The sequence below is a fragment of the Corythoichthys intestinalis genome, chromosome 8 (assembly GCF_030265065.1).
Source record: "Corythoichthys intestinalis isolate RoL2023-P3 chromosome 8, ASM3026506v1, whole genome shotgun sequence".
In the NCBI taxonomy this organism is placed as follows: Eukaryota; Metazoa; Chordata; class Actinopteri; order Syngnathiformes; family Syngnathidae; genus Corythoichthys; species Corythoichthys intestinalis.
This window is the reverse complement of record NC_080402.1, coordinates 32,779,544-32,806,856: the sequence shown is the minus strand read 5'-3', so window position 1 is coordinate 32,806,856 and position 27,313 is coordinate 32,779,544. Positions and strand designations below refer to the sequence as shown.

The following is a 27,313-nucleotide window of genomic DNA, read 5'->3' as shown; positions in this document are numbered from 1 at the left end:
TTTGACTCAACAGTGTGTTTCTTCTTTTATATTACCGCTAAATACAGAAGCTTGACGCCAATTTAACGGGAGCTATTTTTTTTCATGGGAGATTTGGCTAGCTCTGGCAGTGTTCAACGCAAGCTGCAACGAATGGCAGTAACTTTTTTTATATCGCAAAATGTGAAAACGATTGAAACCATTACTCACCAAATTCAATCTGCTGGCAAATACAGGCAAGTGTGTATGCTGCGCTCTGGTCTGCCCCGGTGTGGATAAGGCCTGCTTTTTGTTTTCGCAGCTTTGCAATGCAACCAAAGGCTCTCCGAGCACTCCCATGTACACGTAAGGAGTGCGCGCGTACTTTGGAATAATGGAACCCAGCTTGGGCCGATGATTGGTTCTCGTCAGCGAAGCATCTAGAAGGATTTGCTGACTGTCCAAGAGTCACTTTTTTAAAGAACCGATTTCTTAAGTGCTCAGTTTACGTACTAAGTTAATCACATGATGATAATAATCATAATAATAAAATAAAACCTCCCGACCCTCCACCCCCTCCCAAAAAGAATTTCTCCTCGGATCTACGCAATTCACGTAGGTCGCCCTTTTTGACTTCAAAACGGCGAATTTCGCCGAAAGGTGAGAGATTTTCATGCCTGAATATATTTTGAAGATCGCGCAAACATTGACTTTTTCAAATCATAAGTAAATGAATAAGTAGCCTAACATAAATGAACAAATATAAGTCCAAAGTGCAGTGACAGCTAAGATGTTCTGAACCTCCCCATCAGAGCAAATAAAACTAAATATGATAAATAAGCCTCCTCAACTCTTTCATTGCTCTTAAAGATTTGATCCATTTTATGTTGCATTGCCTTTTTTGTCTCATCAATTCAACAACCTTTTTTTTTTGCTGTTCCAGAAAACATTTGAACCAGTCAGAGGTAACTAACTCTGCTGATTACATGTCAGCCAATTGAAATGATTAATGAGTCCAGGCGTTTTGCTTTGCTGCGTGCATTCGCACATTGACGTGACTCATCATCGTCAGACTCATAACTGCAGCAGCTGGGGAAACCTCCATGCCGTCCGTGGAATAAAATAAACATTGGTGGAAACAGATTACGCTACACAAGCACTTTATTATGCTGGCTCTTATGTAAATCTGATGTTGGTAGATTGTTTTCTTCTTGGAGATGAAATGCATGTGTGGCAGGTTAGCATTTTATTTTATTTTTTTTAACATAGCGTTTTGACAGTTGCCGTCATATTTTCGGAATCAAAGCACCGTGTACCGGAACAGCATTCCGGCCCTGAATCTTATACCGGAACTGCGTTCCTGACCTATCTGGTCCATTTTCACCCCTGATAGGCAGTGACTCAAACTGAAAAGGAAAAGACCTGTAAATGCCCTAAAATGAACACCAAGTGACCTGTAAATGCCCTGAAAATCTGACAGAATGACTGTGAATGCTCTGGTTTCGAATGAACGAACGTTCCCAGTCTGAATGGATTGGGCGTCGAACACCGTCAATGCAGCCTTAGAGTTAACTGAGACACTATTACGGTGGAAGATTTTGGTAGCAACTTGTTGGTTCCTTTTTATTTTTTTTTGTTAGACATTGACACCTTTTTAAAACGATATCTTGATTCTTGGCAGGAACATATTGATAACCTTTTGAGATACAAAGTATCACGATATATCACCATTTCGATATTTTGTCACACCCCTACACAATAGCTCCAGTATGTTAGCATCCAGGTAAACATGAAGTGTTTTGTATGACTGACCCTCTCCAGCTCCACAGTGAAGGTCTGGTCCCACGCCTGCTCCCCGACAGTCTTCCAAGCTGTCTGGCCAACCACTGTGTTATCCAGCTTAAGCACAGCGCTCACCTCAGCTGCACGTACACATACACATGTAGTATATTGTATTTAGTAATGAGGTGACATTTCTATACATCACAAGGACAAGAATTTGCCTAAGCCTAGCACATTTCTACCTATTTGCATTTTTTTGGGGTTATGTGGTCACTTGGTCTATTTTGTCTAGTGAATTTGAGTGATCACTAAAGATTTCACTGATTAAGACAAACTTTGATGGGCTTAACAGAGAAACAATAGTATACAGTGGTACCTCTACATACGAAGTTGATTTCGTTCCAGGGCCTTGTTTGTTTTCCCATAAGCATACATTATAATTTCATTAATTTGTTCTACAGCGTGAAAACCTACACTAAATCCTTAATAAATGCTGCTGGTACTATTGCAAATAGCAATTACACAGAGCAAAACAAATAAATTATGAATAAAAATCAGAATATAACAACTGGGCTGCAGCTATCGATTATTTTAGAAGTCGATTAATCGATAAAACATTAGTTCGAATAATCGAGTAATCGGATAAGGAACATGAAAAATTAAATTACCTGAGCTGAGCCTCAAATGGTATAAAAAAATAAATGAGGATCTATCTACAACAAAAGAAAAATTAGTGCTAACTTGCTAATGCTAATTTTTTTACAATGCTCTTAACAAATGGTTCAGACACATATTCCCTCAAAAATAGGCTATAGATACCTATAAACTAAATTACAAATGCATAAAAATGCAAATGCAAAAAAACATTAGCTTAAACAAAATTTAGCTTATGTTGGTCTTAACAGGGAGCACCTGGATTCAGCCATGTGAATTGAGGCGGACTAGAAGGCAGTGTATCCACCCAAATCAATAAAGCTAAATGCAAACACTTTCAAAATAAACCATTACAACGTCACTTTAATAAAACGAATACTCGAAGCAGCAAAATTTAATTCGAATATTTTTTTCTAATCGAATACTCGAGTTAATCGATGAATCGTTGCTACACTAATAATAATAGTTATAATAATACCTGTAATAATGTAACAAATCGGGTTCTAATGTGGCAGATTTGTTTTGCATGGTCTCCCTGAACGCACCGCGTGGCTGACTTCAGTGCTGCAACGATTAATCGATTAACTCGAGTATTCGATTAGGAAAAAAAGATTCAAATTAAATTTTGCTGCTTCGAGTATTCGTTTAATTAAAGTGGCATTGTAGTGGTTTGTTTTGAAAGTGTTTGGATTTAGTTTTATTGATTTGGGTGGGGACCTCATTTCACATAGCTGATTCCAGCTGCTCCCTGTTAAGACCAATATGAGCTAAATTTTTATTTGAGCCATTTTTCAATGCATTCATAATTTAGTTTATAGGTGTATATATAGCCTTTTTTGTGGGAATATGTGTCCGAAACATTTGTTAAGAGCATTGTAAAAAAAAAAAAAAAAAAAAAAAAAAAAAAAAGTTAGCATTTTATAGCATTTAAGCTAGCGGACTTTTGCTATGCAAGTTAGCTAATTGTTCTTTTGCTGTGCATAGATCCTCATTTATTTATTTATTTATTTATTTATTTTTAAAAACCTTTGAGGCTCAGCTCAGGTATTTTAATTTTTTATGTTCCTTATCCGATTACTCAATTATTCAAACTAACTAGTTCATTGATTAATTGACTACTTAAATAACCGATAGCTGCAGCCCTAGCTGAATTGACTTTGTTCAGCTGCGGCAGACAGTAGCCATGTTGTGTTGTCCAAGTTCTAAATTAAATTATTAAAAAACTGACGAAGCTGGCGATTTTTTTGGCGGTTACCACAATAATAATTTTCACCTTAACTTATAACGACTGGCAAACGGAGGTCGTCGGAGGACCGTCGAGATTGTAGACACTTTACGGCCGTATTGTCAAGCCAGTTCACAGTCGCGCCCACCACGCTCATATTTTTCTATCATTTCCATCTTCTTTTCAATGGTAAGCCTCACCTTTTCCCTTTTTTCACCACCTGCACTACTAACATTCTTGGAACCCATGTTGATTTCGCTAACAAAATCTGCCGTGTGTCCGTCTTGCAGGAAAACAAAGAAACTGCGGCGCTGTCATAAATCGTATTTTGAGCATGTTGTAGGATGTAGAAACAAATGGAGAGTCAAATTTTACGTCGGATGTCGAAAAGATCGTGTGTCGGAGTGATCGTATGTCGAGATACCATTGTGTAACTGTTGAACATACACGAAAGCTCCTCTGTCTTGCTCGGCGTTTTCCCACTGACCGAACCACTCCGACCATAGAGGCCCTTGTTGCCCCTCATGAAGTACCGTGTATCACCGGGGCTGTAACAGGGTAACATGACGGCAGTTCCCTTATTGCGCCCTGGGACTACCTCCAACAATCCCACGCAGCCTAGCAGCTGCACCTGCAAGGTACCTAAGCACACAGTCCAACTAATTTTAAAGATCTTTCTCTTAGTGAAACTACGACTGGTTTGTGGTCTTATACCAGTGAGAGGTGAGGGCTTGTTGAGGGTGCTGTACTGGTTGTGTATGTAGGGGGCGCCGTGGCGAGAGCTGAAGGCAGGTGAGGAGGACAGCACCATCTCCTCTTTGATGACATTGGCCTTGGGGTGGTCCTCAGGTAGCTCGGCTAGGCGGTGGTCCAGAGAATCCCTCAGCAGGTCCAAGCGTTGAGAGGCCTCACTCAGTCGAGACTGTGCCTGTGTAGTAAAGAAGGAATGCAAGCAACTTTACAAGTCATGTTTAGGAAATATCAAGGAACATTTGATATTGACAGCACCAGATTTCAAATGCACTTGGAAGTGAATGATCGAGTTTCAGTGCCATCGATGGTAAATTTCCTAGTCAAAATGGATTAGACCTCTATTGTCATCAATGGCAGCCAATGAGTTTGTTGTGAGTATAAAAATGAACAAATAAATTCAAATAATTTGTGCGCACATTTGCTACTGAAAGGCGGTGTGGCAATTTGCAGAGAATTATATGCAACTACGCAAAGATTTTTGCGGTCAACAATCAAAATCATCACCAGATCAGCCTATTTCCACCTTCGCAACATTTCTCGCCTCCTCCCTTCTCTCACCCCCCATACTGCTTCCACCCTGGTCTGTAATCTAATAACCTCTCGGCTCAATTATTGCAACTCACTGCTCTTCAGTCTCTCTAACAAGTCACTCCAGAAACTGTAGCTCCTCCAGAACTCAGCAGCACGCCTCATCACTCGAAACCCCGTAACACACCACATCACCCCCATCCTCCGTCAACTTCACTGGCTTCCCGTCAAACAAAGAATCAATTACAAGATCCTCATCATCACCATCAAAACACTCCATGGCCTGGCCCCTCCCTACCGTTGCGATCTACTCCGTTTAAACAATCCAACCCGTTCACTTCGCTTTACCACTATTCTTCTCCGTCCCCCGTGTCCGCCTCTCCACCTTTGGTTCCAGAGCTTTTAGTCAGCGTGCCCCCCAGGTCTGGAACTCCCTACCCCCTGATCTTCGCAGCATATCTACCCTATCACTTTTCAAATCCAGACTGAAAACACACCTGTTCACTCTTTCTTACCCACCATAACCCCTAGCTCTGTTATATTTCTACTTCTTTTTATTGTGCTTTTAATCTTGTACCCTTTTAATACTTTTTTATCGTACTGTGATTCCATGTCTCTTGTGAAGCGTCTTTGTGTGGTCTGAAAAGCGCTCTAGAAATAAAATGTATTCTTCTTATTATTATTATTAAAATAATATGATTGCCCAGCCTTACTTGTATTACTAATCCGATACTGTTATAGAGCAAGTGTGAGGACTGTTATTTTATTAAAACAATATGAAGTCTCAGGCAACCAATTCCTATCTTCGCAATAGCCGATGCACAGCTTTACAATTTTACATGTCCCAACTCTAAGCATTAATGCACTCTTACTTCAGAAAGAGCTTTCTTGTCCTGAACCTTGCTGGTCCCCAGGAGCCGAAGCACATTTTTGGCTCCTTCAGCGACAGCATGCTCCACTCTGTAGTGATGCCTCAGCTCCTCGATGCGCAGCTCCACCCCACACATGTCATTGTTACCTGCAGTGACATCATAGACTTCAAGTTACACCTACAATGTAGTAATTTTTAGCACCATTCTGTCTTGTTGCAGTTAATTTTGAGAAAAAAGCTCCCAAGTTTGCTTGTTTGCTAACAGTTTTAATGAGAAACACCCACCCGGGGAGAATGCTAAGCGATAACATCTACCTGTATAATAAGTGTCATAGATCAAGCAAGCCTAGAGGCTTGTTTGCAACTTATTAACTCCACAGTTTTTATTTACCGTTACCTTTCCATCTTGTAATGGCTATTTATTTTGCTGCCATTTAAAAACAGGATTTCAAGTTTACATTGCCGAAGACATTGTCCACTTAGACCTTGCCTCGCAAAGAGGGCAATACGCTCCATGAAGCAGATAAAGAGTTGAGGGGGTGTTGAAGATCAGGAAGCGAAGATATACCAAAAGGAGACACAAACCAAAGCAGTTGACTTTATCCAGCTGTTGAGCATGGATAAGAGTACACCTATTTAAAATTTCTATGATTTGTGAGCGTCTCAAAATACAGTATTAGGGATAACATAAGGAGGCAGGCGGTGGGGGTAGATGGCTGGTGGGAGTGGAGGTGCTGTTATCTCCTAATAAGGTGTTCTGCCTGGAGCATGGACTCTGCTAGATGACCCCTGCAGGGGGTGTGGTGCCTGGAGACTGTCTGTGTACACTAGACACACAACCCATTCCCCTGTGTGTGTGTGTGTGTGTGTGTGTGTGTGTGTGTGTGTGTGTGTGTGTGTGTGTGCGCACGCTTTAAATGAGCCAGAATAACTTAAGACCAGCTACGTGGGAGCACAGTGCGGAAGAAAGATGGGAGCAATGACGTCAATAGCTGAAGGCTCATGACTCTGGATAACTACATTAAGGGAGAAAATCTGTTTTCTTCATGGGACATAAAAATAAATTCTAAAATCATGCATGATGAGAGAAGAGCTCGTAGTAAGCTTGTACCAAGGACAAAATATGGAATGTGGTTTCTCGCTTCCTCTCAAATTATGGGTGTGATCTGTTTAGGTTTTGTACTTAGGGTTAGTCATAGTTTGCTTGCCTTTTCCACTAATTGAGCACTGCCCTCATTGAGAAGCTGGCTCTATAGTATGACCATAGACTGCAAAAAGGAAGTAGGCAAACCTGTGAAGTCAGTCATGGGCGCAGGTTTTTCTGTCTAAGTTCGAGTGCTGAACAAATACCAACTAATAAATGAGGGCCAAACATTTTGGAGCATTCATGTCCTCTTTACCTGTTATTTCAAAGTCTATGGATGTTACACGCCAAGATCTACAATGGTAGTCACATAAGGATAGCATTTTCAAATTTCAAGAAAAGATTACACCACAGATAAACACAAAAAATTTTTTTTCCAACTTTAGTCACTGTATGGTTTTTAAAAACCTCTGGGGAGTCATTTTCCAGCACTGGAAGGTTCAGGGGTACATGTCAGCACAAGCAAACCCTTGTCGACAAGAGCAAGAGCAAACAATATCTACTGTATAGTATGTGGACATGGACAGTTTTAGGAAACCCTAAAATGTTATAGAGAAGTTTTTCCAAAGAGTACAAACTGCAGATACAAAACAATGATTATCCGTGTTCTCGTCCAAATTCATTTCCTGCAAGTTTTTAACGATTCTTGGCTCAGCGCAGGTCAACCCACCTCATCAAAGTCATTAATTGGGCCTATTTGTCCTAACAGAAGGGTAGGGATGGTTCACAGCACTCAGTGTCTGACACAAAGTCAGTGACTTACCCTGAAATGGTATTGATCCCTCTGCCAGGCATATAAATTGTAACACAGCTTCACAGGCCATATTTAACATTATTAGTTTCAGTGTATTCTTTACATCCTTTTGCTTATGATGCAGCAATAGCATGGGTTACTCTACATCCCGCTCCCCCACAAGGTTTGTGGTAATCATAATCATCGTTTCAGTCGTTTATATGTAATTCTGCGAACTAACAAGCAAACATCCCTAGCAGCAGTAAAATGGCCTTACCTTGAGTGTCGTCATTGTGCTCGGTGGCCTGCACGGCTTTACGGATTTGCATGCGGATGATGTCTATTTTGGTTTTACTGTCCTGCAGCATCTGCTGGGCTGTCTGCAGCATCTTTTTATCCTGGTGACACAAACAGAGAGATCAAACATTGTCCCACCTTTGCACCGGTGGTCCTGCTCTCAGTGCAAAAGAGATTACAGATACAGGGTAGCAATAAGTCCAGAGTGTGATGAATCAAGGAGAAAAATGCTACAGAAATAGTGGTTGATTATTACTATTCCATTGTTTGAGTCAGCAGGTTGCAAGGGTGTGATTGTGAACCATGAAGGTGACTGTAAAGGCAAGTTGAATGTGTGACCATATGTGTGTCCCGGCTTTTAAAGCCGTTTTACACAGCCGGTTATAGACAGGTTTTTTTTCAGGTCACTGTTTTGGCACTGACATGGGATGTGGGAAGCCAACCAGGGAAGAGTTAGTCTTTGGAGGCAATATGAACGTCATAGCAGCATCTGATACAAAAAAGACATTTTTTTCATTGATAGCCGCACTGGACTATAAACCGCAGCTGTCCTCACTGTATTATGGGATATTTACACCAAAAGATATTAACCGGTAACACTTTATCTGACAACGGCATCATACGACTGTCATAAGACCAAATGAACCACCATGAAGCTTTGAACCAATTGGCTGCAAAGCTTCATTGCTTCAAGAAGCTTTATTTGGCCATCACTGCTCGCTTGGGGGAGACAGTCAACCTTTTCTGCCACCTGCTGTCAACACTGTTGTTGTCCAACATGCCTCGTAGCATGCATTGTAGTGCTACAGATGATAATAATAATCAAAATTAATGTTCTGTTTTAATTATTTATTCAGTTACTGTTCCAGTTATTTCATTAATTGCTAGTTATGGTATTTGGTAACACTTTATTTGATAGTGGCCCCATAAGACTGTCATTAGCCATGTCATAATTATGACGGTGTTATGGCAGTCTTATGACCGTCATAATTATGACATGACAATATCATGAGATAGGCCTGAACGATATATCGTTTAAACATCGCCATCGCGATTTGCGCATGCGCAATAGTCCCATCGCAAGGACGTGCGATAGTTTTTTCATTTCATTTTTTTAAATCCACAAACGTTTGTTTTGAGCAAGGAGCGAGAAAGAGAGTGCAGTCTCTCATTCTCTCCAGCTCGCAGTCATCGGCTCCTCCCCCTCCCCTGCTAGAGCGGAGTGGAGGGAGGAGGGGCCGAACAGCAGAGCGGAGGGAGGAGGGGCCGTTTTCAAAGTGAAAGCAAGCAATCAAGCAGCACGTTGAATAGGGAAGACTGTCTCCAAAAGGAGTTTTGGAAGTATTTTGGCTATCGACAAGAATATAAGGAACAAAAAACAGCCCTGTTGACAGTGCCTCGCCATGGTTGCCTCAACAAGAAGTAATCCGTCGAACATGTGGGACCATTTAAAACGCAGGTATCTATGCATTCCTGCTACGAGCTTCCCATCAGAGGCTTTTTAGTACAGGTGGGAACATTGTTACGTGCCAACGTTGTTGTCTCAAGCCTGCAATGGTGGATAAACTAGTAGTCTTGGCCAAAAACCTATGAGACCCAGTTGAGAATTGCTGAGCAAGGAAGGTGGACGATATGCAGACAAATACATAAATTTGGGAGTTAAAATGGTTCTGTTATTCATCAGTTATTTGCTGTTATTCAGTTCAATTATTTACAAGTTCAATTGAGTTTGTTTCTTTTATATTTAAATTAACTGTAAATCGTATTTTTCAAATAACTATAGTACAGCTGCACATAAAGTTTTGATACTTAATATTTTTTAAATATTTTTACAACTTTGTTGCAGTTTTGCAGTTCTATATTGTTATATTTTGTGTAAACAACTCAGGGGACTAATGCACTTGCACTTTTATTTGACAGATTTAATATTTAAGTTCAAATATGTTGACAACTTTATTGTTTTACTGAGGTTCTTATTTATTGTTATAGTTTGTGAACAACTCTTATTTGTCATATTTAATATTTTTGTTCAAATATGTTTACAACTTTGTTGTTATTTTACCGAAGTTGTTATTTATTGTTATATTTTGTCAAAAACTCAGGGGACGAATGCACCTGCTCTTTTATTTGTCATTTAATGTATTTGCTGCTGTTGAAGTGTCAAATATTGTGTTCAAGAAATTATCTATTTTGTGCAGACATGGCTTCCTGGATCCCTTCATAATAATACAGCAATCTTAATCATTCACAAATGAAACCGTATTATATGAATACACTGTGGTCACGGTGTGTCATGCAAAGTATTTCCAAACAGCTATTCAAGTCATCTAGTGAATATTTCTTTAAAATTATTTATTATTATTATTTTTTTTTTTACTATCGCAATATAATATCGCAATATATTGCACACCTAAAAAAAATCGCAACAATAGTTTTTTCCAATATCGTTCAGGCCTATCATGAGAATTACTGAATGCTTATAACAGATGTCATTTAGTGTTATCCGGCAAATTCTCTCACTTTTGAATGGATGTAAAAGATCCGAGCTGGACATAAATGGAGTTAGTAACATAATTGGCCGGATGACACTTAATGACATCTGTCATAAACATTCAGTAATGCCCATGATAGTGTCATGTCATGATTATGACGGTCTTAGGACAGTCTTATGACGTCGCTGTCAAGTAAAGTGTTACCAAATACCATAACAAGTCATTAATGAAAGAACTGGAACAGTAACTGAATAAATAATTAGCAGACAACATGAATTTAGATTATTATTTATATCTGTAGCACTGCAATGGTTACTAGGAAGCATGTATTGTCTATTAACCCAAATAAATCAACAAATAAGCCGCAGGATTTAAAATGATGGAAAAAAGTAGTGGCTTATAGTTCGAAAATAACGGTATGTGGATTTATTGAGTTATATAAATTGAAAGTGTGTGATGTGAATTGTCCTACAACTCTGGAACAATTCATTTTTTGAATTACCTTTGTGGATCCATTGGCATAGATAGGGATCATGTTCTCAACTCCTTGCTTGACTTTGAGCTCAATGTTCAGCTGCCTCTCCAGGGCAGTGATGCGCTCCTTGTGGGCTGACGTTCTGCTCTCTGACCCAGGAGACTGAGGACATTCATCTGGGAGTAGGTAATGTTGGAATTGAGTAAAATAGGGATTGACATAGCATGTAGCGTTATTTGTTTAGACAGCCTACCTTTGTTCTCATCTCCTCCCTTTACCACAATGTGAGCGTCTAGTTCTTGAAGCTGGGCGTGAAGGTTATCTAGCTTGCGATTGGAGCTACGAAGCTGGCTATCCACCTGTATAAACCAACCAAGAGTTAGGGAGCTTCAGTTGTTACTTCATAACTCTCTGAACAAATGTGTAAGGGGAAATACCAGGCCTCACAGGGTTGTAATCCGCCTCTATCTGGATTTGAGACAACTATTTATCATTCCAGCAGTGGTAATTACCATATTTCCTCAAGCAGTTTCTGGCCCTCGAATAGACTTTGTGTCAAAAATAGATTGTGCGTCATTCTTTAAATTTGTGTTTGGACATGTCTGCAGCATAGATTTGACATGTAGAACTTGGCAGTTTGATAATGAAGTATTGTCTCCAAGAGTGAAAACTTCTGTACAATCCATGCTTTTCCTGGAGTCATTTCTAATGATTTGACATTCTAACAAACTCCATTTTGATATTGGTACACTTAAGCAAGGCTATGTATTAAAAAGGGGAAAGTGTATTGAAATGTTTGAATGTTGGGCTATTTTGATTCACAGAACAGATTTAAATTGGGAAAACAAGGCAATATGTTCCCTTTAAACAGAGGTGGGTAGAGCAGCCAAAAACTTTACTCAAATAAGAGTAGCGGTACTTCAAAATAATATCACTCAAGTAAAATTAGTCGTCCAAAAAATGTACTAAAGTACAAGTAAAAAGTTTTTGGTGAAAACGATACTCAAGTAGTGAGTAACATTGTGAGTAACTGCTTATACTTTTGTTCGATTTTTTTTTTTTTTGGTATGGTAATTTTCTCTCAGCACAAAGTTATATATATCGACTATTATTATAATGATACTGTACAATAACCCATTAAATAACCACATTGAGTCAAAGAAATAAAAAAAAAAAAAAAAAAAAAAAAAATCATGGAATTCCGACGAGAAAAAAAAAATTACATAAATGAAGCATTATTTGTCCAAAGAGCATGACTGCCCTCTGGTGGAGAAAATAGTTACTAGTTTGAATAGTGAAGAGTTCCTTCATGATTACTATTTTGACATTAAAAGAATCGTATCTCTGTTTTCCCGTGGTCAATCGGAGTCAAATAAAAACTGAGAGGGAGGTTAAAATCCGTGCTTTCGAGTCATGTTGGGGGCAGCGTCCAATATCACATACTTCATTTTTTACGGTGCTTTAAAGACACCACATGATTGAACAGGCTGGTGTGAAGATAGAATAGCAAGCTTGCGTCTGATTGGTATAATGGAGTGAAATGGGTAGAGCTCCCCCGGTAATACACCAGGCACGTCTCTACTCTTGGCATCACTGGCAAAAAAAAAAAAAATCTAATTTGTGGAATAAAGAGGAAAAATGTAACGACTCTGGTATAGACCAAAGTAGCGGAGTAAGAGTAGTGTTTTTTTTCTTCACAAATCTACTCAAGCAAAAAGTATAGCTTAGAAAACTACTCTTAGAAGTACATTTTTCTCAAAAAATACTCACGTAAGTGTAACGGTGCACATGTAACGTGTTACTGCCCACCTCTGCCTTTAAACATCAAGCGCTAACTAAAACATCACCGCCCAGGCACGTAAGCAAACTTGGATTTAGTGGTCAAAAAAATGGTGCCAACGGTTTTGTGACCAGATGTAGTTTAGACATTTTCTCATTTAGCAGAATAGAATGACATCATAGCGTTATTACGATTAGTCAGTCGAAACTAATTCATTCTGTCTTCAACGATCCCTAATAGATGACTTGCCTTTATGCTGTTGAATAATTAAATAACTCAAGTCACTATTTAAAGAAAGTCTCTCATTAAATGTTTTCCTGTTGTGCTGATAATGTATTAAATGTTGTATTTTGAGGTTCAAATAAGATGTTTGTAATTTTTTGCCATTTGATGCTTTTCTACAACAAATCCTGGTATAGTATTGGTCTTCAGTTGAAGGATTATATCATAGTTAATAGGGGTGGGACCCTTTTGGTACCTCACAATACGATACAATTTGCGATACAAAGCTCACGATAATGATGATCTCACAATATGGCGATACAACGATTATCAATATATCTGTCATGACCTCAATCTAGGATACTCTACAAAACAACTAATCAACAGAAAAACAAGCTAGCTCAATCCTTCTGCTGTAAATTTTGCGCTAGTAGACGTCCAGTCCATTTAAACTAAAAGAGTGGCAGCAAATGAACGCCTCCCACTTCAAACTGGCCCCTCCTACTTCAATGGTGCCAGGTAATTTTGGGCCATTTCAGGTCATTACCTGTTGATTTTGGGGAATTTTATGGGTCACTTCCTGTTGATTATGGGTTACAGAACAGGACGTGACCTGGTAATGTATAGGCTGTGACTCAAACTCAACAGGAAGTGACCTGTAAATTCCCTGAAAATCGGAAAGACAGGCTGCGAATGCTCTGGTTTCGATTCAGCCCTCCCAGTCCAAATGGATTGGGCGTCGAGTAAGGGTACAACGGTTCAGTTTGCCCACGGTTCGGTTTGAACCTCGGTTTTGGGATCACGGTTTCGGTTTGCGTTTTGCTTTTTTTTTTTTTTAAACTGCCTTTATTTTGCTTTTAAAAAAATGAAATAAACACTTAAAATGCAAACATTTTCGACTGTTAAAATGCCTCTTAGCTCTTTGGCAAGTGTAGTGACTGACTACTGAAATACACACACAGTAGTAAAAAAGTTACTTGGCAAAGTAAATGGTGATACCTTTCATGTTTTTTTTTTCATAAAAAAAAACAAAAAAAAACAAAAAAAACAAAAAAAAACATAGTAACCTTTGCTATGTTTGGAGGTCATTTAATGTTGTGAATCAACCGTTAAAGTTGATAAAATTGCTCCCGTTTTTGCCTTAGTTCCTTTCTGTTTACTTTCGACATGTGAAAATTTCAAAACTGTTTCATCCTTTAAAGATAGACTCAAGTCAAGATTTTGCCGATTTAGGAGTATTTTGGATAAAAACTTGCTTAGGTTCGCTCGAAAGATTTACTACAACAGAGCCTTTCTGAGTTTACTGCTCTAAAATGGCGGCTGTTTACTAACGCTACCGTGTGTCATTTCGCATGTAGTTCTATATTCAAAAGATATCTAGGCGTAGATTGTATAATGTCGGCCACAGTCAGGAAATATTGGAGCCGCCTAGCATCGCGTTTGCTACAAACCAAACGCGTGACCAAATCCAAACGGATGAAAAAACAAAAAACAAAAACGCAATGCTCGAAAAACGTGCAGATTTTGAACGTAACGTACGGCGTACACATTTAAAAATCAGTGCTCACTTGTACAAATAACGCCGAGACCGTACAACTTGACAGGTATGAATTATAGTGGACCGTCAGTTAGGTAGTAGCACTCTGTAGCACGGGACGTCCAACTATCAGCGGTCAGGGCGAAACTATGTGCTTTCGCGAAATCATCTTCGATGGCTTTGCGTGCCATTTCATAAATGTCGGGGATTATGTTGTTGGCGAAATATGTCCGCGAGGGAACAATATAACGCGGGTCAAGCGTTGCAATTAAATTAACTAACCCCGCATCTTCAACCACGGAATATGGTTGCATGCCTTTTGCAATGCACATCCCCACTGCGTGAGTTATTTTCTTGTGTTTTTCTGACCTGATATTGTAAGGCTTTTGGAACGCCTCTTCTATAGACCCGTGTGTTTTCACTGGTGTCATCTTCGGAGTTGTCCTGCTCTGAGAAAGCGATGTCTGTGGGTGATGCCGGCTGAGGTGCCCAAGTCATGTTAGAAGTGTTGCCGTTAGCATAGGGAACAAGCGCTAAGCAATGCTTGCAAATTGTTTTTTTTTCCCCCCCCCAATATTTTCTCTCCGTCTGCATTGTAGTCCAAGGGGAAACTGAAATGTTGCCACACCGCAGATTTGAAAGAAGCCGGTGCCTCCTCAAAAATCGGCCTGTCGACTCTTCCGCTCGCCATAACTTTTTTTGTTTTCTTTCTTGTTTCACTTTCACCTCGCTCGTAAGCGAGAGAGGGCGTTACTCGGCTCCTATTACACAGGTGCTTGACAGCGATTGGACATCTACTCGCAGGGCGGGAATTTCTCCACAGCTGCGCTTCACGTCACACACAGGCACACAGAGTTTGACCAATTCATTCCACAAGCGTTCGGAACAAATTACTGTAATTGCAAAACCAAAAAGGCGCGGTTCATAAAGGCGTATTGAACCGTACAGGGCGAACCGTACGGTTTGGTTTTGAACCGCAAACCATTGCACTGCTAGCGTCGAGCACCGTAATGGCAGCCATAAAGTTAACTGAGACACTATTATGGTGGAAGATTTTGATACAAACTTGTTAGGTTCTTTTTTTTTTGTTGTTGAAACATTGACATCTTTTTAAAACAATACTTCGGTTCCTGGCATGAGCATATCGATAACCTTTTGGGATGCAAAGTATCACAATATATCACCATTTCAATATTTTATCACACCCCTAGTAGCTAAGAGAGACGTGTGAAATTTCCGATTCTTAGATTATTTGCGATTTGGCCATGGAATATTCAAGAACGATTCACAAGCATCCAAATTCCGATTATTGAATTATACCAGGTAAAGCGGAAGTAAAACATAGTCAGCGCTGTCTTCGGGACGAAATGAGGAACGGATCGAGAGTAAATATCATGTTTAACTCATGCCGCTAGATAAAAAACAATAATACCTGACTGCGGCCGACAGCAGCTACAAACAGCGCCCAGTTGCCAGTTGGTACAAACATACGGCCACAATAATGCTACGGTAGATATCACATATATGTAGAACTAGATGCGAAATGACAGACTTGCTGGCGTTAGTAAACAGTCGCCATCTTAAAGAAGTAGACTTCTCTGGAGGGCTCTGTTGCAGCGCACCTAATTCACTTTCTATCTAAAACAGGGGTCCCCAACGACCGGGCCGCGGACCGGTACCGGTCTGTGGCACATTTGGTACCGGGCCGCGCAGAAATAATAAATAATTTATTAAAGACTGCATTCTGGCCGATTGACTTTGGCCTGTGCCACTTAACACACCAATATCCCTGTCTACTCTAGATATGCAATTACAGGATAGGAGGTTGTCATAGAAATGCATTGATTGGACTGTTAGCAGTACATCTTGTTTTGTATATCTATGTGCGCTTGGCCTCGATAATAACGTATGACATAGGTTGTCGCCCATCACATTTGTTCCCGGAATAAAAAAATATAGCCCCCACACTAGAATGACTGAAAAACAGAGGTCTTTGGGCAGATTTTTTACGGGGAAAAGGGAACCTGATGAGCCAGAAGATGAGCCTACAACCTCGAAGAAAACAAAATCCATACCACTTCCCAATCACTAAAGACCCACGAACTGCGAAGGAGTGGATTTGTGACCCGTATGTGAATAAACCGAGTGATTCAAGCATGTCTGTGCAACAAGGAGTATCAGCTTGTAGAGATCGCAAATCATGGCGACCTTAAACGTACATTTGAGACAACAACTCTAACGAGGTTCTGGATTAAAGTCATTTCAGAATATCCTGACATCGCTAGGAGAGCACTGAAAACTGCTACAATTTCCAACATCGTATCTTTGTGAAGCGGGCTTCTCTCACTCTCCCATCTCGAGACCATCTCGTCTCAACGAAACAAGCTCAGGTCTCCCACTGATTCAGCGGGTGAGTTGTATTTTCCCTGCACTTAACACGACGGGGCTAAAAACAAATGTTATTTTATATTTGCTATATTTTTCTGCTGCATACTGCCGGTGTTCTGACAAATTTGGCATGCGCGTAACATTAAAAATGACCGCAAATGCAGTGATCCCAAAGTACACACTCTAAACTTTCTTTAAAGAAAGGAATATTAACTTACGTTAACTTACGTTTGCCATGTTAGCTGCACAAAACAACTGCACGCAGCTCTCTCACTTAACGACTTCGCTGTGTTGTAAAGCATTAATTTACGCCGTTTTTCTGTTGCACATGTATGTTTATGATGTAAATAGTTTTTAGCACCTTTGGATAACATTGACAGTCGAACTGAATATAAAAGAGGCATTTTTTCACTGCCACAAAAGCTTTGGGAGCAAAATTTTATAAGGGGTGCAAAATTTGACAGAACACCAATCCGTGAAAAAAAGACCCAAATCACACCTAACCCAAAAAAAGTTGGGGACCCCTAAAATACTCCTACATCGGCAAAATCCTGAATCGATTTTAAATGATTAAACAGTTTTAAAACTTTCACATGTCGAAAGTAGAAAGAAGAGAAAATAACGGGAGCAATTCTAACAACTTTAACAGTTGATTCACAACATTAAATTAATTCATTGTAGTTTAAAGGTGCTGATAGAGAATGGGGACTTGAGTATTTTATTTACTATTTTGAACTAGGGATGTCCCGATCCAGGTTTTTGCGCTTCCGATCAGATACCGATATTGTTTTGCACTTCCGATCCGATACGGATAACTGCCTATCTGAGCATGTATTAAAGTTTAACGTTATTGTGTGCATCATTAATCAATTTATAATTGAATCTTCGCCTCTGAATCATAATTGAATCATTAGCTGCCCCAAGATTCCCACCTCTAGTAGCTAACCTGCTGTGCGTTCCTCTTGTCTGTGGTGGCCCTGCGCAGGTTCTCAGCTCCTTCTTTAATCTTCAGCTCCTTGCGGATCTCCCGGCGAATCCTCTCTCGTTGCTCATCTAAAAGCTGCTGCACGCTAGAGTCAGAGAAGTCTGAGTTCTGGTCCAGACCCAGTTGCTCCAGTACCGACAGCCCACCCGGGTCACTCTGGGGAGAGAAGAAAGGAGATGTCATTGAGGATGCGATCATAAAATACACTTTGGCTACAGAAGGTGTTGATGGGGAGTTCAGCCAGAAGAGGAAAAGATGGTAGGCAGGATACAGCAATGTGTAATGGGAGGAAGGAGATAGAGAGGGAAAGATAATGATGGGGGTTTTAGAGGAAAAGAATACAAATGAAAAGTCAAGAGAAAAGGAATGCAGATAAGTAAAACCATTCAGTCTGTGTTTAAAGGCAAAATAAAGCTTAAACAGTGTTGTTTGTTTTGCTTCTGGGCTTGCCTCTGTGTCATTTAGATTTAAACCCTTGTGGTGAAAATGCGTGACCTGAAAAGAACATATTCATTATCGTTGAGTGACTACTGTACTCACTCCCCCACCTTCCCCAAAGTGTTGCCTCGTTTTGTCCTTCTAGAAAAAAAACATACCTCTTTTTAACTAAAGTTGTCCTAACCATAGCATAGTTTCCACAAAACCATTAGGTTCAGTTCAGTGCTCTACAACCTGATGTGGTTTGGTCTGGTAACTATCAGAATGGACAATAAAAACTAAAAAAGGAAAATACACACTAGTAAAAAAGAAAGAAGGCTGCTCACCATATGATTCCCATTACATGACGTGGAAGTAACACTTCAGCTGTTCAGTCAACGAACAACAGTCCCTGGAGTTAAGTAAATGACCATTACGCGAGGAAATATGGAATACTACTGAGTAAGATCATGTACTTTTGGTTAACAAACAACCTCTGAAGAGTAATGTTAGCACTGATGCTAATGATAACATTCTATGAGAGGTATCCTGGCTGATCTGTCAAATAGTACAGATCAGTGCCATGTGAATTCAAGACACTTTTCATGGCCTTCGACATTATTTGGAAAGGCTGTATATCGGTGAACATCACATCTAGATATGCTTCAATTGAAAAGGGAAAAATGGCACAAAACAGTCCCTGCGAACAACCAACTTGTTGGAAGTTCCAATTGAAGCAAATCTATTCGCGCCCAGACACTCCATCAGGAACACAATGAGCGTTAATCACAGAGAGTCCTAACACTACAAACCATTACAAGAATTCACAAAGCTAACAAACAAGTTGACAAAACATCACCTCAGAGCTGTCTTCATCTTCATCGTCACCATGCCAACACATAGTTTGCTCAGGTTTGTTGATTCGAAAACTACAGAAACACAACTCCCTTCTTAGATGTTGCCCCAAGCCCAAATGTGGGCAAAATGCTGCTTGTTTGGAAGGGGTGAACTCGATAAAAAGAGATAAAGAGAGGGAGAGTTAAGTGAGAGGGGAGGGGTCATGGCTTCTAAAGAGGATATCCGTCCCAACACCAAGCGGCTCAGGCCTTTCCTGTTTCCTCTGCAAACTTTGCCGCCGCTGTCAGCAGAGGGAGAGAAAAGGGTAACAGACAATCCATACATCAAGAACATTTCCTCCCGGTATGAGGTTTCATTAATTTTTCTGGGGATACATTGATTATGCTGAGGTTGCGTGTCGTCAACGCTTCCATCTGAAATCATATCGGGCATCCTTTTTGTATTCCTTTGAAAAAAATCTTGGGGTCAGAACAGGGGAAGGATGTGTTTTCTAAGTATTGAATCAAAGCCAGAGTGTAAGTTGCAATGAATGTTTTTTTTTTTTTTTTTTTTTTTTTTTTTTTTTTTTTTTTTTTTTTAATTAGATAATAGCAACATGACTGGTGGCCACCATAATAATGGAATTTAAAAAAAGAAAATTCAGCACTTCACACTAAAACTGTCACGATCATTTTTTTTTTTTATGGCACCTAAATTGATTATGAGTCACCTGACGAAAACAAGTCCTGATCCAATTCCTTGCCAAATAAATATATACTCATTATACTGTATACAGCTTTATTTTCAATTACAGCCCCACTCCAACAAATCAGTGGATTCTGTGTCTTGTAACTCTAAACTCAAAATATATATGGCGGAAAACACTCAGGTGACTTGAAGTTCCGCTCTGAGACCCCAAATTTGGCCAAATTTCAAAACTGTCCTATATGCATGTGTGATACATCATTGGAAAGCTTTAAAATCTCTATTTTCTGAGGGAAGAAACATTTTGAACAGGAGGGCATTTTTTGACACCTTAAAAATAGGTTAAATCAGGTGAGTTTTGAAATTTTCTTTACGTTTCTCATTTTAAAAAAAGGTGAATGCAAGATACTGAGAATAAAAGGTTCCATATGCATAAAGGGAACATATGAATGTGAGTACATAACATTATCTATGTATTGTATTTAGCTTTGAAGCCAAGGACCTAGGCTTTATGATTTAAGCATCTTATGTATCTAATACATCGATACCATCCCATAATAAGCAATCCAAACAGCAACAAGGGTCGAAAAGATCATGGATAGCACGCTAGTCAGTTAGCCTGCTGTGTCCATAATTTTGGCACTGGCGTTCGACTGCAATGTATGTCTTTTTGTGGCTTTCCGGTAACTCAAGGTGCGAGCATCATTACAGACACGGTGATTTGAACGAGATATTATTGAGTAGAGTACTTACCTTGTTTCGATCCAAAAACTCTGTGTAGCATCTATCACCCAGTGTCAAGACACAGCTGTGAATGGCCACAGTCAGACTTTGTGGAGATTTTATGGGTGAAACACGGTAATATAGCAAGGTCCTGATGCAGAAGTCACGGACAACAAGGAGTGGTCGAGATTTTCTTTTTCAAATATTTACCCTTTTAAACTTTTTTCTTTTAATTTTTCTTTGTTTGGATTTATTATTTATCATCTAAAATATCGTGGAAAATGCGACAGTACCAAAAAAAAAATACAATTAAGCGATAGTTATGAGGTAGATATCCGTGACCTATTTATAGACACTATTTTTTTAATCGTGATGTAATTTGTTTAAAAGTTGAAATATGCGAGTGAATAATTTTCAAAAGTCATTTTCTAAACTAAATATTAGACACCAATTCATGATTCTAAGCTAAAAATGATAAACATTTTGAATATTAAATGTAATTACTTCCTTTCTTCTTATGGCTGGGTTGAAACAAAAGCTTTCGTGCAGTGTCTGCAAACGGGGTTCTCCAGGGTAAAACGAACAAATTAGAAATAGTCCGGGGGCATAATGCGCCACGAAACTGCTATGGCAGCATATAGACATACTGTATTGTTCTATCAAACACAGTTCTTTTGGCTTAAAATACAGCAGGTTATTTTAAAGAGGGGTGCAAGAGCAGAAACTGCTTTTTCAGCCTTGTGTGTTTTTTCCGCCATGTATACAGGGTGTTCCAAAATAAATGCCCATATCTCGGAAACTACTTGATGGATCTTAATGAATCTAAATACACTTTATGTTGATGGTCATAAGTTTTATTGGTTAAATTTACAAAACAAAAGTACAAATATTTGTTGGTTCTATGACAGATTTTCATAAATGTTCAATATGAGCGCCGCCTGTGACTGCACTCGTCGAGTCGGTATTCGAGCAAATGCAAAACTCGTTGAAATTTCTTGAAATTGTTGGTGCCAAGTCCTAATTTGTTTTGTAGCTGGTGCCTTCTTTGCAAAATTTGTGAAGAAGGCACGCTGCACTGTCTTCGGTGACTGAGTCCGAGCATACTCTAACACGGAAAATGCCTTTTCTTTTAAAGTGAATGGCATTTCTTAACCTGAAAGGATAGAAATGCCAAACGTTACACACAAAAACTTGAAACGTTTCTACACAAGCTGTGAAAATTTGAGGTCATTCCAAAGAAAATTGTCAAAATTATTGGCCTACGAAATGGGGTCAGACATTTTGGAACACTCTGTATATATTTTAGCGGTAAATGTAATTAAAGTACGCATGCTGTATTTATTCATTTCTTTTTTACCCGGAAACCTTTTGTACTAAAACAATGTGACAGGAATGCTTTTTTTCCCTCATAATCCTCACACGTAGATTACTATGACATTTTATGCTGATATAATGAAGTATCAGTGTATTGAGTTAGTATTTAATATGTTATTTCGTCTAATTGTTCGGTGCAGCTAATGTTTTATTTTTTAGAGACGCAAATGGTACCAATGGCTGTGTTGTTTTTTTATCTTCTACGAATTGGTTAAATTTATTATGCTTGTCAATAAGAAAACACATATTTACAAAGAAAACATTTTAAACACTGTCCTGCATATATTTACAGTAGATCTTTAAAAATCAAAACATATAATGGTGGGGATGTTTTAACTACAGTTAAAATGTAATCAAAGGTATTCCTAGGTCTGAATAGAGTGGGCCGTTACTCAACATGCATTTCAGTCAAAAAACAAAGAATTTGAACTTAAACCTTTTAAAAAAAAAATGTATTTCCGTTATTTTCTCTAGGAGAAAATTACATCAAACCATTAGATTGAGATAAGCACTTTACGGCAAAGAGTTAACATTAGATACACCTGCTGCAATGATGTAATGAGCTACTGGTACATGTCAGCTCCTTTACCCTCAAGATTGTTGACTTGGTGTTACCTTACCAAAGGGGTGACAGCTCATGGCCTGAATGACTCAGCCTGTTCTTCTTGTTTAAGAACAAGAAGAACTCGACAACACTTGACAGTGTGAGCGGTAGGGAGTGAAGCCTGTGACCGGACTGAGAAGACGTGGTGGGAAAAGTGAAGTTGGATCTGTGTGAAATAGCATGAGGCCGTTCCTTGTGGGTAATAATTGTTCACTCTCCAACTCGTACATGTTGAGAACAGGAACGGATTGCTTGTATGAGTAAAACAAGCTTCTTAGCTCCACCCAATTCTGTGTATTTATAGAGAGTGTGTGCATTGTACTCCAAGCACTCAGATTAAGCAGGAGCCGGCACTATTTGAAAATACATCTTTGCCTGCAAGAAGAAGCCAGGGCATGATTTATCAATAGTTGTGGATTGAGGTTAGTGATGGTGTAGTGGTTCACTAAGCTGACCTTCATAGACAGACAGTGTAGGGTTAGATAAATGAGTAAAATTAAACGAAATGTAGAAAAATCCGATAAATTCATTCAACAATGCAAGTAAGGTATGAAAATAACTATTGCTTAAAATTTAGGGCAGGGATCTAAAAAACATTCCTCAAGGGCTGCTGTGGGCCTTTTTTCCTCCCCAACCGATCCAGCATAGACAGTTTACAGATTAGTTTTCCAGTTAGGTTTCTGCTAAAACAAGCAACACCCGACTGCACTCAACTGAATACGTTTGTAAGACATCAGATTGCTGAAAAGGTGTCGTTTTGTTTTGTTGGAATGAGATCCTGTGTCCATTGCGGCCCTTTGTGGAAGAGCTTGTAGATCCCAGATTTAGGGTCTCTCTTTTTTTTTTTTTTTTTTTTTTTTTTTTTTTTTTTAAGCTTTACATGATTGACCAAAAAGAAAAAAACTGACATGTCAGGTATAATAAAGACACTCTAGATTGTATGAATTTTTCATTTTCCCTGGACCTGATTAGCTGTGAATTTTGGCCACTAAAGGCAGAAAAGTAAAGCGTCAAGACCACAACTATTATCAAAATGCCTGCGTAATGAATCAGATCATCTATAAACTAGCGCTGTCAAATTTATCGCATTAACAGGCGGTAATTAATCTTTGTAATTAATCACGTTAAAATATTTGACGCTGTTAACGCATGCACCGAATTATCCGCTCATGGATTGCCTCAAACACATTATAATGACGCCGTTTTTGCATATTGAGAGCTAAAACGGCAGTGAAATGCGAGTGGTCACAGGCGTTCATTGGACCGCGCCTTTTATTGACATAAGCTTTAGCAACTTGTTCACAACAATTGTGGCGAGCGACGTGAGGAAGAAAGACAGGAGATTCTTTTTCTTGACACCCTGTATTGAACACAACGCAGAGAAGATGTACCATTTGCAGCCACCACTCACAGTCATAGTTGCCCAACTTCCCATCATGCATTTGGGTGGAACAGTTAAGTCGCTACAGTATCATTTAGTGAAAGTACAACAAAAATAATATTCCTATCCCTCAAAAAAATAATGTTCACAAAAAGAAAAGCGCTCAATGCAAAGAGAACTGGCATTCCCAATCAAAATAGCTATGCAAAATACACATAAAACTTATTCAGACTTTGCCTTGGCTGGATCTCTAATTTAAAACTCGCCATTGACACTTTGTGGTGTATTTCAATCACTACCTTACGTAGTTAAAGACACTGTGGAAGAACGGCAGGGAGCCCATGTGGCGTCCCGCTCGGCGACGTCAACAATGGCGAGCTATTAGTTTATTTTTTTGATTGAAAATTTTACAAATTTTATTAAAATGAAAACATTAAGACAGGTTTTAATATAAAATTACTATAATTTGTACTCACATTTATCTTTTAAGGACTACAAGTCTTTCTATCCGTGGATTCCTTTGAAAGGAAGAATGTTAATAATGTTAATGCCATCTTGTGGATTTATTGTTATAATAAACAAATACAGTACTTATGTACAATATGTTGAATGTATATGTCCGTCTAGTGTCTTATCTTTCCATTCCAACAATAATTTACAGAAAAATATGGCATATTTTAGAGATGGTTTGAAATGCGATAAATTACGATTAACTAATTTTTAAGGTGTGATTAACTCGATTAAAAATTTTAATCGTTTGACAGCCCTACTATCAACTAAACCATAAATTAGGTGACCTCATCCCAATCTGTACTCCTCAGCACACATATACTATCAGAAGAAAATAATCAGATTACTGAGAAAAAAGTAGGCTAAAGTGTACAAGCTTTAACATTGTGTGTTCCACAGATGTGGAATGAACTTAACGAAACACTTAAAATGTCACACTCCATCTCCATCTTTAAGATAAAACTCAAAACCCCTCTCCTAGCAATGTATGTATAACATGCTGATTCTTTGAATAACAATACTAAGGTGTCTCATTTCAAATCCAATGTAACCACAATTTTGAAATTGACCATAGTTAATTGTATGTATGCGTACGGGCTATGTGTATGCCGTCCAACAGGGCCTCTGTTAAAAGCTTAAAATAGCTTCTTTTAGGGCTGGGCGATATGGCCTTAAACATGTATCACGATAAATTGAGCAGATTTATCTCGATAACGATAAATGACGATAAATTCGCCCAAGCGGACTGTTATATAATTTGAAAATCTGAATCAATGCATGAAATACAGATTAACTATTTCTTGTTGATTTATTTACCAGCATTCAATTTGATATACTGTATTTAACAATTGTACATGCAGTCTAAACATTAAGTTTATAAAAATGTATTGTAAGCAATACGAATTCAAGTATGACATTTATAACAGCGTGTATGATTTGAACAATGTACATTGTCAAAATCAATATGCCTGTGCAAACATGTAATTGTAACACAAATGACTTGCAGCTTGAACTGTACACTTCAAAAAGACAACTTATTGTTAATGGCTGCTGTGACATAATTATTAAATACAAGTGTTTACTTTATGGTTTAAGGGTTTTTTTCCCCCCAGTGCATTTTTTAATAAATGCACGCACAATAAAAATAGCTGGGGCCATTTCTCGGTCATTATAAGTTTTGCCGTTGGATTGTACTTTATGCTGAATGCTTTACCATCACAAAAGCTATCAGAGGAATCACACACAGACAGATACAAAATAACGCCACATAGTAATTGCTAGATGCAGTCCGTGCCCAATCCACTCATTAGGTTCAGCCGTTTCGACAAGGTTAGAGCCGCTATCCGACTCCATAACGTTCATTTGTAGCGTTAGCCGCTAGCTAGCGTTAGCCTGGCTACCAGTAGAAAGCACTGAAAGCACCATCTCCAGAAATCGTGAGAACAAAGGAGGACAGCGGGTGAAAGCCCGTCTGGATGCCACCAAGAGTCTACTAAATGTCGGTTGAAAGTTTGGTGAACCTCCCTTAAGCCACACTCCATCACGTTTTGCTTGTAGCGTTAGCTGCTAGCGTTAGCTTACCGGGCTTTTGTTTGATTGGCTTCCTGATGATCACGTGACTCCCTACGTAAGCACATTCACTGCTTTCTTAAAGGGGAATGAACATAGACGAACAACACAGAATCAAAGCGGGATGAAAAGACTATATTTTCTTGTTTTATTAATTTACCGAATCTACCGACATGGTCAGAATTATGTCGGTCATCGTTAAGAATTTCGGTGACGGTAATTTTTCGGTTTACCGCCCTGCTCTAGCTTCTTTGGAGTGTCCTTTTCGCGCATCTTATCAAACGAACTGCTTGAATATGACCATATACTGTATATCTTCAATGATGTGTGAATAAACGGAACTAAACTGGAAGATTAGCACAGTCAAGTAGAACAAGACAGTTGTGGTCCGTTTATTGATGTAACCTTTTTTTAGTAGAATACAAAGAACATATGCCCAATCATGTTGTCTTATTTTAGTTTGGGGTGATTTGAGTCAATATTCATTGTTTTGAGAGTAAAATACTGTATTTGCGATGCAATTTTTAGTTTGCGCATGAATAGTCTTCTATTGCATTAAGATTTTTGGTAACAAAGGTGATCAACTTGTACCAGTATTTTGTATTTGAATGCACAGTGTGTGTAGTTTAATTTGTTATGCATGTTTTACAGTTTACCTTAACAGGAGTGTAATTAACGGCTTGAAAACCATAAACATTGGACTTTTATTGAGGGACAGTTGGGTAACTGCCAAACTTAAGTCGACCTGTGTTTCCTTTGTGTGATGTTTGCTCGATTAAATATGTCATTGTTTATCACCCAAGTCAACCTAAAAAATGTATCTTTGGTCTCAATCTTAAAATCGACTAGTCCGAAAACAGAATTGTTGAATGGTTCTTGTATTTATATGAAGTCCTGAATTGAGTAACACCCATTCCATGGTAATCCAGCTAGCTCAAACGTGATTGGGTCAAACGTGATTGAGCAGGTCTGCCGTTGTCACCTAATGCAAGATAAGAACATTATAAGCAATCTGGAGGCAAAACACAAACCAGCAAAGACCGTCAAATTACCTCCCAGAATAGGTAAAACAAGGAGAAAAGTTAAAAGTATTTCACTGAATGACTGCGAAAAATATTATAATAGGCACCTTCTCCAAAACTAGCTAGCAAATTGTCACCGACAGGATTTTACAAACATCAAAAAGTGGCAGTTTGTCCAGCAGACAATTCCAACTCTACGAGAGAGGCAGCGTCTGACAGAATCAAACAAAGAGAGAGCATTACGGGGACAGGAAGAGAGGGAGGAGAGATGGATGAGCCCATGCCGAGAGGGTCAAGGGGTGGAAGCACACAGATGAAACAAATGAGCATAGGGGAGGAAAAGAGAG

At 39.0% G+C, this 27,313-nt stretch overlaps 1 protein-coding gene across 2 annotated transcripts in view; it reads right to left on the bottom strand.

The window, feature by feature from the left end:
* Positions 1 to 27,313, bottom strand: part of LOC130920159 (serine/threonine-protein kinase N1-like) — a 74,911-nt gene that overhangs the window by 16,135 nt on the left and 31,463 nt on the right. Inside the window, exons 1-9 of one of the 2 annotated variants that reach the window (XM_057843111.1) lie at positions 19,101 to 19,616; positions 17,786 to 17,980; positions 11,166 to 11,271; positions 10,940 to 11,088; positions 7,926 to 8,046; positions 5,773 to 5,918; positions 4,334 to 4,547; positions 4,067 to 4,261; positions 1,771 to 1,880 (exon numbers count right to left, since the gene is read on the bottom strand). In XM_057843111.1, coding sequence (XP_057699094.1) covers positions 1,771 to 1,880; positions 4,067 to 4,261; positions 4,334 to 4,547; positions 5,773 to 5,918; positions 7,926 to 8,046; positions 10,940 to 11,088; positions 11,166 to 11,271; positions 17,786 to 17,980; positions 19,101 to 19,142 — 1,278 coding nt within the window. In that variant the 5' untranslated portion in view covers positions 19,143 to 19,616. Of the gene's footprint in view, positions 1 to 1,770; positions 1,881 to 4,066; positions 4,262 to 4,333; positions 4,548 to 5,772; positions 5,919 to 7,925; positions 8,047 to 10,939; positions 11,089 to 11,165; positions 11,272 to 17,785; positions 17,981 to 19,100; positions 19,617 to 27,313 lie in introns of those variants that run through there. The other variant, XM_057843112.1, reaches the window with a different exon arrangement.